Below are 12,496 nucleotides of genomic sequence, written 5' to 3'. Positions count from 1 at the left end.
TTATAAAATGTTAACATATTAGTAGATTTGCCTCATCATGCATGTAAATAAATAATGCAACATTCACTTTGTTGGTTCTCTGTTTTGGCGCCATACGGCGGTTGCATCGTTCGAAGAGTTATCTTCGATTCAGATGCAATTCTATATACGTAGTTTTTTATGGTCACAGTGAGCCGTCATGGGACGCCATGTTTATACTGTAGGTGGTGTGGTGCGGGTATACGTGTGTCCATTATTTTCAAGTAATAACGTTTAATTATTTATTTACACGGTACACCGCGGTACGTAAGTGTCCTGTGCACGAAGTGTAGTGCGATTAATATTGTGGGGTATCGCTTTCCGTTAAAAATACATAAAATAATCAGATAGACGCGAACAATCTATGACTTATGGACCTTCGTTTCTGGAAATTCTTTTGCTACCTCATAAATTGTTTACAAGTTGTTCACGCTGGTTTACGACTAAGCAAAACCCTCAGAACGTGTTATTTGCGCTAGGAGTACAATTTCCTTTTCAGGAATCGTCCGTGACCGTTGGATGGACGTAATGCACCCTTATTTCGAGCATTTGCGCGTTTTATAACCTGACGACACATCCAAAGTTTTTCTGTCTTTATCATGTCATAGCATCTTTGACAAAATATTAATTGGTAAGGATTTAAGAAAACCACGACTTTCATACTTTTTTTGTGCATTTTAGCATGTGCGCATGTTGTAGGCGAAATTTGCGCGTTGAATAACTATTAAGGTTGTTGCATATTTTGTAAAATATCAAAAAATTTCGTAAAATAAACGTATAAATTTTATTTTTTATCCCTCTTATTTATGCTCTACTTTTTTTTTTATGATACAATGCTGTTTATTTTCTTTTCTTGAATATTGTTTTTTTTTTTTGTATTACACATGTTGCTGTTACATTTTATATTACTGTACATGTAATTTAAGTTTTAAACATAGTTATTTAGTGAAAGCAAATATTACATGTTGTTCACTTCAAAGTAAGTTATAGCATATTCTTACAAAGAATATTGATAAATGTTACATTTAATAGAAAAATAATATTGTTTGAATAAATTTACATGTATTTTGTTTGTTTTATATTTGAAATATAATGAATAACTTATTTATTTTAAATTAGTTTTTTTTATGGAATTGTTTTGTTACATATATTCTGATAATAATGCTATTAATTGTTTGCTTCTATAAAATTACTTTTAATATTTAGATGACAACTATGTATGTTCTGATATAGTTAATTGTTTATATAATCAAGTTTTAATACAAGCCTGTTGAATATTTAAATTTAAAATATAAATTCTTGTATTTTCTCATTGTTTAGTAAAGCAAATATAATTGAATGTAACAAGTTGTTCCGTTATAGATCTAAAACAAAATTAATGAATGTCAAAATGTGGTCATCGCAAGGTAACAACTCAAATACAAATTCTTCAAACGAAAGAAATCTTCGTACATTGGGTATGACATCTGCTATTAGTGTAGCAGAACCGAAACCCAGTGATCTTACAAGAACAAATGAATTAAAGGAAGCATTGAAACCTTACAATGTATTTGAATCGGAAGAAGAATTAAATCATAGAATGGAAATTTTAAGGTATTTTTTTACATATAATTTTACTGCATAGTGTTTATAACAAATAGTATGTTTAAGTTATACTAATTGTTGCATTTAATTAGCAAACTAAATACACTGGTGAAGCAATGGATAAGGGACACGAGCATCGCCAGAAATATGCCACCCAATGTAGTTGAACTAGTTGGCGGTAAAATATATACTTTCGGTTCATATAGGTTAGGGGTACATCACAAAGGTGCTGATATAGATGCTCTGTGTGTTGTACCTCGTCACATCTATAGGTCTGATTATTTTACATCCTTCTTTGAGTTGCTGAAAATGCAAGAAGAAGTTACAGATTTAAGGGTATGTATTTAAAATAATATTGAATAGTAGTAGTAACTAATCGTCCCTTTAATATGAATTTGTTTTCAAATAGCATTTGCACAGTAAGTATTGCAATTTACATTTAGAGTAATTATTATAGTTTACAGAAAGCATAAAATCCTTCTATGCAAATACATCGTCGATGTGTCTTATATAAAATGTCTGTGTATTTTAATTAAAGGTACAATGCTTTGTATTACATTATTTAATATCTTTTAGGCAGTGGAAGAAGCGTTTGTACCAGTTATAAAAATGAATTTTGATGGTATTGAAATTGACATGTTATTTGCAAAACTAGCTCTTAAAGAAATTCCAGACTCAATGGTTAGTAATTATTTCTAGACAATTTTATATTGCGACAGTTTAAATTATGTTTTATACATGTATAACTAACAATAAATTTTGTTTGTGTATATAGGATCTTAAGGATGATATGCTTTTGAAAAATCTTGATCAGAAATGTGTGAGGAGTCTTAACGGTTGCAGAGTAACAGACGAAATATTACGTTTAGTACCTAATATAGAAAATTTTAGGTTGGCACTTAGAGCTATTAAGTTGTGGGCAAAACGTAAGATTGTTACTTTGTTTTATTTTTACATTTCATAAAATAACATGTTTTTCATACCTTTTATTTTACTTCTGTATTCTTAGGAAATGGCATCTATAGTAATGTGCTAGGTTATCTAGGAGGTGTATCTTGGGCGATGTTGGTTGCAAGAACGTGTCAACTTTACCCGAACGCTGTTGCAGCAACACTAATAGAAAAATTTTTCCTTGTATTTTCTCAGTGGAAGTGGCCGCAACCAGTCCTTCTAAAGCAACCTGATAATGTTAATTTAGGGTTTCCAGTTTGGGATCCAAGAGTAAGAACTTGTATCATACGCATATACATTCGAATAAGTTTCATTTTTTAATACTAGAAGCTTTTTACTCTGGTATATTTCTTTTTCGAAGGTAAATATATCAGATAGATATCATTTGATGCCAATAATTACACCAGCATATCCTCAACAAAATTCAACGTTTAACGTGTCGGTTTCAACAAGAACCATTATGCAAGAAGCATTTGAAACTGGGGTGTCAGTCACGGAAGAAATTATCATGGGGAAAGCAACGTGGGATAAGTTATTCGAACCTCCTAATTTTTTTGGCAAATACAAACATTATATTGCATTATTGGCCAGAAGTATAGCCGCGGAAGAGCAACTTGAATGGTGTGGGCTTGTCGAATCAAAAATACGGCATTTGATAGGTAATATATTGAATACAACAATAAATATATTCTGTTGGACTCTATGGGCATGTTCAAATTTGTTTATGAATACGCAAAGCATTATTTTCCACTTATAACATAGTGCGAAACAATGGACATGAAATATTAATTTTTATTTTTAATCGTTTAATATCGTTCCTCATGAATGCATATACAGAAAATTTGAAGACAATATGACACATAGCATCTTGTAAATTTGTCAATCATATCAAGAATTTTATCTGCTTTTGGTATTAGTTTATTTCCAGACAAATGATGTAGATTAAAATAGGTTATTTTTTATTGGAATACAAACTTAAAAAAAATTATTCATAGGTCTTCAGATAAATGTATGCATCTTTCACAGGAGTAAGCAGTTAAAAATCATTAAATTTAACAAATGTCGATTTTAATTTGTGTCTTTTTTTAATGTCAAACTTTGAATTTGTATATTCATTTGATAATATTGCAATGCTAATAATCCACGGATGCCAAAATGGCAAAATCCTAACTTAAAAACAGGAACACTGGAAAGGAATCCTCACATTACATTGGCGCATGTAAACCCAGAAGCACTTCCACCATTAGAACCAGAACCAGAGGGGCACTGCTCCATGTGGTTCATCGGCTTACTTTTTGCCAAAAGTGAAAACTTGAATGTTGATCTCACATACGATATAAAATCTTTTGTGGACTCAAGTAAGAATATATTATTAAACATTTATAAACAGGGATGGGCATATTTAAATGATTTTGTAATTGAAATCTAACAATCTGAAATACTGTATTCTGTGGTGATTGAATATCGATATTCGCTTATATTTTGTATTCATTTACACTGTTGAATATTAAATACTCCTGTATGGTGCATTCAACATATCATCTAATATCAAATAAATTATACTGTATTGGTGTTTCGTCAGTAAAAAAAACTTTGTAGAATGCTCGGGATCTCGAAAATAACCGAGACTATTTTTATTCTATCCCCTACCTTTTACAATTCACTTGTAAAAGAAAATTCCGTTGCACAGATTAGATAAATAAACATTTTAGTATTCTCGAAATTCGCAATACTTTCTACAATATTATTAATATAAACCTCTTCGATTAACAAGATATGTATATCTTCGAGAATACAATGGTCTTCGGATTCTCGAAATTCTCGAAAGTATCGAAAAATCTGAAAATACCGGAAGTCGCGGTATTTTCGGGATCCTGAACATTTTTCAGATTTTAAACATTCTCGGGAATTCGTTTCGATCTCGAGAAAAAAATTCACGTCCCGACCGGAATTCCGTACATTCATGAACATCATACTAATATCACATAGACGTCTGTAACGCATATTTAATTGTTCAGATAAAAATTTATTCGTTGTTTGTTACAAAAATAATAATGTATTAAATGTTGATACCGAATAAAGTATTCTGCATATATACAGCTATTAAAAATGAAATGTTAATATATTTGGCATTGCTTGACCAGGTAATTACAAGATATCTTTCTATTCTGTATTTGATGGTGAAGAATAAAAGTTTATTATTGTTGCACAGCTACATTATACGACAAGCGAATACTTTTAAGCATTTGGCTATAAACAATATAGAAATTAGTAAGGTATTCGTCGTATGCATATTTTCTGAAATACATTTTGCCCATCCTTGCTGATAATGTGTGTCATGCTATAAAAGTTCTTCCTAATTTCAACAATTTTGTATGATATTGTAGTTCAAAGGCAAGCGGAGCAATTAAACATGTTGAAGGACGGCATGTGGATAGAAGCGAAACATGTGAAACGAAAGGACCTACACACATATGTTTCTCCTAGCTTGATTAAACGCGAAAGAAAAGTACGAGTACAGATAAATTTGTTTTCTAACAATTCAAATATATGTTTCATACCGTACTGTTTACATAATTTTGACACAAACACCAACAGGTTTCTGGCAGCGTGCATAAAAATGGAAATATCGCTGGTAATGGAAACAGTGGTAGTATTTCACCACGAAACCCAGGAGATACAGCAAGTAGGAAGAGATTATCAGACCAAACCCCGGACACATGTGTAAAAAAACGAAGGGTCAATGACGGCGAACAGCTAGTGACACAGGCACGTATTAGGAAGAACATAATAACGGATGTTTCATGAAGTACAAGTTCAAGATAAATGCAATTAACATGGTATTAATGTATACAATGTCCATTCAGGGAGAAGATGGATCGTTAGTAGTTCAATCTTGTGGAGAAGATAGCAATTCTGGATTTAGCTTGGATGAATACAAACAAACATTGACAGCTACTAAGGATGTAAGACATTGTACATATAATGAACAATAATCAACATAGAACAAAATTAGGTAACTACATATAAAAATAGAGCATAGTAAGTGAATTTTGGATTCCTTGGAGAAGAAAGCATTTTTTTAATGTAAATCGGAAACGCAAGGAGGTATGGAGCGGATATATTGTGTATAATTTATTTGCAACGTTCCGCTTCTTTCCCTTACTTTTATGTACTTGATTTTTTAGTTATTTCATAAATTGTCTTTAATAAATTTCTTTTGTTACTTAACGTGTTTCAGGATGGACCTACTGGTGCATCTACAGTAGCGCAGGAAGGATACGTTTGCACTTGACCACTGCAGGATTACTACCTCACATCGATCCACAGATGCTCCTCTGGGCCATCTAGACTGTAATCACATCTCATACAACCATCCACTGCCCACTGTAAGTCCCCCGTTTCGTAAAAACAAAGCAACGTCATGCGTTGGAGAAAGCTACCTGTTGGAATCAATCGATGCACGACTGTGTGACAGACGCTCTGATTTTAGTATTTATAAACAACATCAACAGTCAATGGGAACAATTACGCTACGAATTAATGATTGTGCCAGTGTCTGTGATGTTACTTTTTTTATTATAAACCGAATAGTAATTTGGGAATTCTTAACGGAATGATTACAAGTAACATGAAATTTAAATCTATCATTATCTATAAGGTTTATAACTTTATTTTTATATTTTATTTTGTACATATCGCTTATTATCATTTTTATTCACGAAATTATGGAAAAAAAAAAAAGAAGACAAGAGAAGTCACGGTAACGGGTCTAGAAAACAGTTCGTGTTATCGTATTGATATGTGAATATAGGTAACGGTATTTTGAATTAGAAGCTTATATTAGAATTTTCGACTAAAAGAAAAAAGAATGAAAAAAAAAAAAAATACGAAGGTTTCAATGTTACGAATATGAAACGTATTCTTGTATAAAAAAAAACGCATTTCTTTAATGCATAAGTAGATAAAGTATAAAAAAAAAAAAATAGGTATGTTTAAGTTGTAAATAATTCGTGCGCTTCGTTGCTCTCGCGTCGGTGTAAACTACATGAAGCGATCTGTCTTTGAGTTTGAGAAAGTATAATCCTAATATGGTAATGCGTTTTATTTGCTTCAGTTATTTAGAACATATTTATAATAACATTACTTAATATTATTTATAATATCTACGCTAAACGGTTTATTTGAATATCAGTTACTAAATGGAGCTCAATTCCGATGCATATAATATTATTATACTTCCGCGTAAATCTAAGATTCTTTTTTTTTTTTAATTTCGTATCGTATCAATAACCAGTCGGGTAACGAACGAAAATCACCGGCACTGGCATAAGAGATTTGATGTTTCATTTACAGAACAAAAGAACCAGACATTGAATAGCATAGATTCGTAATGATTACTTAGAAATGATCTGTAAATAAAACATCCCTAAGAAAGCCATTGACTATCGTTTTGACGAATGTGTTACGTTAAATGAGTTTCGTATTGGAGTCGCTTTTTAGTTTTTATTCACAGAAACGAACGTATAGCTTTAACAATGCAACAAGGGACTGGCATCTGGATTATTCAAACCATCAATCACCTGTTGGTGAGTTTTTTCAGGTGTTTGACTGCCTTCAGTCCCCTTTCAGACATAGTTCTCTATCTTATACTCCTTGATCCTGGTTTTCGTACCATTTCCTTTACCTTTTTCAAATTACATTGGTGTTAAAGGCATGTCGGTCATCGTATGTTTCGAGGTATTTGATGTTCACTCTCTGATACATGTACAGATATCGAAACGAATAGTACATTATGATATAATAACGACTATCAAATCGAGGAACTGAGTATTTGCAAGGCAGACTATACGAAATGAAGCGCTGTATACGAATACAATTTTTGTACATGTACAAACCATTGCAATTCTAACATTAATACCACGACGCGGCACTTTCACTATAAATTGTATAGTTATTTTTCAGCTCATCCTTTGAAATAACGCCTTCGAGTAGATCTCTGCCGCGAGTCTGCGCAATATTTGATTCAAGACGTGCTACAGTAGATACTTTGGGAATGCTGTAGTTAATTCTATTCAGTGGTTAGGGACCATTTTGTTGTTTGTATATATTCGTTGTAATTTTGGGATAGTAGTTTATTTTGTTTCAAGTTTTACTCGCTATTCATCGTTATTAGAATCTGTATATTCTCTACTCGTGTCTTGCACCAATTAAAGTATACAATAACAAAGATGTAATACACTGTACTCTTGAAAGAACCAAGGTCTCTCAGAAAATGATAATTTTTTTTTCTTTCTTTTTTTATATATACATATTATAATTTGTTACTTTATTGATGTTGCATTCTGTCATTTTGTTACAGTAACAGGAACACTTCTGTGATTCGCGAAAATATGAACACGAGAAACCTTTGCAGATCTAAGCGAATGTAGTCAGTGTATCAATTTCATTGTGCAAATTGAGATCTTTGAGCCTTAAATAAATGAGTCTCTTATGCGAGTATATTATTTATTTTACACTCCAATTAGAATGTTTTATTCAGATGTATGCACATCATTGTATAATTTATGCATTAACATCCACGTAATCACTGAATTGTACTTTGCATACAAATATTTCATTCTTGTAGGAGAATTTAATTTAGCAGTGAATAACATATTTATATATATAAAGATGTCTGAAAATAGATCTTGGCCAAAATACGACTGATTTATCTTTCAAAGTAAAACGAAAGAATCGTAGATGACTTAATTTTCGTGCAATACGTAATTTTTGTCGAAAGATGCTTTGGCTAAGCATGGATGTAATTCGAAAGGAAAAGTTGCGATTACAAAGTACCGTTTTCTTGAAAAGGATATACGTTTCGTGAGGCTCGGTACGTCCACGAGTGAATTTTATTAATTAGTTCGTATTCTTTTCAACAAAATTATGTCTTCGATCGGAACTTTTCCGTTTATAGCGATCCATAATGTAAGAGTAAAAATCGTGCATGATTTCTTAACGATCTACGCTGTGCAAGCACGTGAGAAGTAATTTTCTGTGGTGAAATGGAATGACGAAAAATTCTCTGTTTAAACTTCTCGATGGTTTAAGCTCTCCTTTTCGAACTTTTTCTGTCGTCTATTAGTTCATACATTTTTACGAGATTTCTAAGATTTCTAAGAGTACGATATTTTCATTATTCTCATTATATTACTCGTAATTTGTCGCGCGATTATTACTACTATTATCAATACTATAGTTAAAAATACTGCATCGTCATATGATTTACCTATTATTATAGCTTTAATAATAATTACTATTATCGTTGATATTATTACGACTAATGCTATTATTATTTAATTTCTTAATATCGAAATAGATTAAACTTGTAAAATGCAGTTACGCGAATGGATCATCGGTACAATATTTTATTAACGAGGAAAATGTGACCAAAAAATACGTGGATAATATCATGGAAATAACATAACACACACACGCGCGCGCGCGCATACGGACACGAATTAATAAACAGAAAAAACAGTGAACATCAAAAATTACCCTCGCGCGTAAAATACCACGTTCTTTCATAAATTAATTAAAAATAATACAGAAAAAAAACAAAAAAAAAAAAGAAATGAGAACGAAATCGTGCGCTCAAAAACTCCATCCACGTTTTCCTCCGAACGTCAGACAGACAGACATGTCTATAGCACATTTTTATTTTCCTGATCCATTCTCGAGAACGTCGCACTGTAACTGCGCTGGTACGGCGTTCTCGAGCCGCCAACAAGAACGCTAAGAACGCTAAACGAAACGGTAAATTAAAATGCCCGTGACACACCTCTCTGGTACAACAAACGAACAAAAACGGGAAACGACCACCAAGCAAATGAAAAGAAAACAAAAACAAACAAAAAAAAAAAAACCGAAAAAGTCGAAAAAAAATGCTGAAGGCAAGGCTGAGTATCACTTCGGGGGACGAGTGTTTTCGAAAAGAGTGTAGAGTCCCGAAAATTTCCGCGCGTTCTGAAAATCGTTCGGCCCCTCCCCCGATCGGTGTCGATCGTCTAGGATTCTTTGTCGGGCGTTGTTGTGTATCATATACTATCTCTATCTCTCTCTGTCTCCTCTGTCTCTGTCGAATTGCAACGCAAAAAGACCACAAAACGAACGCCAGTGAACACAACTCGTTTCCGTAACCGCGAGACGAGGCACAGAGTACCGCACCACGCGTGCCACACGTTTTACACACCGCGCGTGTACCGTTCGCCGCGTACCAGAGGACAAGCGTAACACAGAGACGCACGATTTTATATTGAATTATGTGGAAGTACCGCGAGAACGCATCGCGGCTGCGTGTTAATATGTGAAACGTGAGTCATTTGTCTGAATGAAAATAAACGGCATCGGATACATTACCATGTGTTTATGTGCTTGTACACAGCGTACGAGTGTCGCGATACACCGAAACAGTCCTGAGCGCGTCGTGCAAATGGTATGGATTCAAATTTTTAGTCACAGTCGTGCCTTATTTAACGGCTCAACCGAATCTGGAAGATGGGCGAAATCCTATTCGAACGATAGATAACGAATAAAAATTCACTATAGCAATTTACTTGCAATCTTTGTACGATTTACAGTTACGGTTAATATACCGATTATCGACACACGTTGACGATCGTCACTTTAAATGGCAACAGAATTTGTTTATATTGTGATACAGCTGTGTCTTTTGAAAGATTACATTTTTTAGAGATAATAAAAAGTAGATTTCTCGGCATAGATACAAAAATAAAAATGTATTTATGATAATAACATCTTTTGCAAAGTAGTTTGATTTTATGATTTTGTGATTCTATAGTACACTGGGCCAAGAAATAGTTATACTATTACTTTTGCCAATGGAAAAACGGTGGAACACAACTGTTATATCTGCACAGTTGTGTTTCATTGCTTTATAATAGTTATTAGTAGGGATAACTATGTTTTGGACCAATCGTGAACACATATGTTTTAAAGTTTGATCGAAATGTCTAACTTAATGCTACTTCAAAACTGATCTTTCTCTCTCTCTATAATATATTTGGTGCACAACATTAATCCATTTGAACTTCTTTATGAAAATAGGATCAAGTATATACACATGTATGAAATATGTATAAGTATGTAAGTAAGGTTATCTAAGTATTCACGTATGTAATTGAAGGACTTATCGAATGAGAAAAATCATTTTACGGAGTACAATATCTTTTACTATTTTTGTACAAATAATAGTTTGTTTTATATCAGGTCGTAACAAATGAAATGTCCGTGTTTGTTCCGAGTTTATCCACTTCAGATTAAGGTGCTATGATTACAGATTTCAAGCGATTTTGTATAATTTTAATAACATCAATAATAATTTAAGATCATTCGAATTAAAAATTTCATTTTTCAAGGAACATAGAACGAGGAAAAAGACTTCATTACTTTATATTATATTTATATTAATATATGTCGGCCAAGTCCAAAAACAGAGAAAAGTATTAACGCATTTCATTCATAAACTTCTTTAGTAATTAATGAATTTTATACAATTCTTGAACTTGAATTCTTCTTATCTAAATAATTTACTATTTGTTGTAATATTTTAATAAACAGTCTACCAATGCGTGTTAAAAATACCAAAACTTTAGACGCGTGCAGTTTCGAAACTACTCATGCTTTCTGCATAACTGAACCATCATTTGAAGCTTCTCTTTTAAAGTGATTTTTTGTTTATGTCGATCCGATTTCCCCGTTATGGAGATATCATAGTTTTAATGAAAGGGTAATTTTTTAAATTTTATTATCTCTGTCTTCATCTTACGTATCGGCCTCTCTCTCTCTCTCTCTCTCGCACGTGAGTCGTGACTGAGTGACGTAATGTTTACTACGAGCACGTGAGGTCAATAACCTCGCGACGTAAACACTGAAAAGTAAACAAATTCTTCGAACCCTTATATCTCCGTAACTAACCACGCAATCGACTTGAAACAAATTTCATTTTAAAGAGTGCTTCATCTACTATTCGATTAATATAACGACTATTACAATTTGTACTATTTTCTATATGTATTTTGAAATGTAGTTAATAAATAATTTCTAGTTAAATTTTACTTAATTTCAAAAATAACTTTATTCTGTTAATTAAATTCTAATTTTTAGTTAACGTCTGATGCAGAAAATCTTGCTTAAGTTTTACATGTGTTAAATTTAGACTTTACAAGATATTAACTGACCAACAAATCGTAATGTAGAAAGTTTAATAAAACAATGTTTATCAGTTTACTACAAAACTCGAGACGAACTTATGGGACGACATAATATATACTGTAATGTAGGAAAGTGTATTCTCTTAAAAAATATGTAATTGTTTATAAGAAAATTAAAATTTGATTAAAAAATAACAAAATGATGATTTTCAACGTTATGTGATTTACAATGCAAGCAAACGATAGGTTTCTTCGTAATATATATTTAGAAATCGTAGAATGTTGGAATCGGACATTTTGTATGTTATGACCTAATGTTTAAATTCTTAAGGAACAAGTTATCAGTGTCCGCGTATTTAACTATCTCTCAAGCGTCGTAACGTCAATATGCAAATATCCCACAAGCAATGAAAAATATATTAACTGGCATTCTAACATTTATTTATAAAATTCAATTACTAGGATGTTGATTTCATATTTAAATTTTAGTTGCCAATACCAATAAATTGTAAACATATATATTGAGAATAAACAAAAAAAAACGAAATACTTCTCTAAAATCGTTAATATTCATTACATTACGGATTTTATACATTTGTAGCAAATGCAATTATGCAAAGTATGCACTTATGCAATATGAAGTACTGATATTATTATAATAATTTATAAAATATATTCTTCATACGTTCATGCAGATGTTTTCCATATAAGTATACATAATAAACAAA

The 12,496-nt window shown here is 32.0% G+C and overlaps 1 protein-coding gene across 2 annotated transcripts; it reads left to right on the top strand.

Moving 5' to 3' along the window:
* The first annotated feature begins 217 nt into the window (after window positions 1–217).
* Window positions 218–8,244, top strand: LOC122400342 (poly(A) polymerase type 3). Of its 2 annotated transcripts, none has more exons than XM_043401751.1 (12): window positions 218–649; window positions 1,381–1,611; window positions 1,695–1,938; window positions 2,179–2,283; window positions 2,378–2,528; window positions 2,612–2,823; window positions 2,915–3,212; window positions 3,735–3,911; window positions 4,941–5,062; window positions 5,152–5,322; window positions 5,421–5,519; window positions 5,795–8,244. In XM_043401751.1, the coding sequence occupies exons 2-12, from the start codon at window positions 1,397–1,399 to the stop codon at window positions 5,846–5,848; spliced, it is 1,848 nt and encodes a 615-aa protein (XP_043257686.1). In that variant the 5' UTR covers window positions 218–649; window positions 1,381–1,396; the 3' UTR covers window positions 5,849–8,244. The 2 variants fall into 2 exon arrangements, with proteins under 2 accessions (XP_043257686.1, XP_043257687.1); XM_043401752.1 differs by having other exon boundaries at window positions 5,421–5,569.
* Window positions 8,245–12,496: the final 4,252 nt, after the last annotated feature.

Source organism: Colletes gigas, unplaced genomic scaffold, assembly GCF_013123115.1.
Source record: "Colletes gigas isolate AHSC1104 unplaced genomic scaffold, ASM1312311v1 Colletes_gigas_Sc00017, whole genome shotgun sequence".
Lineage (NCBI taxonomy): Eukaryota > Metazoa > Arthropoda > Insecta > Hymenoptera > Colletidae > Colletes > Colletes gigas.
This window is presented reverse-complemented; position numbering and strand designations above follow the sequence as displayed.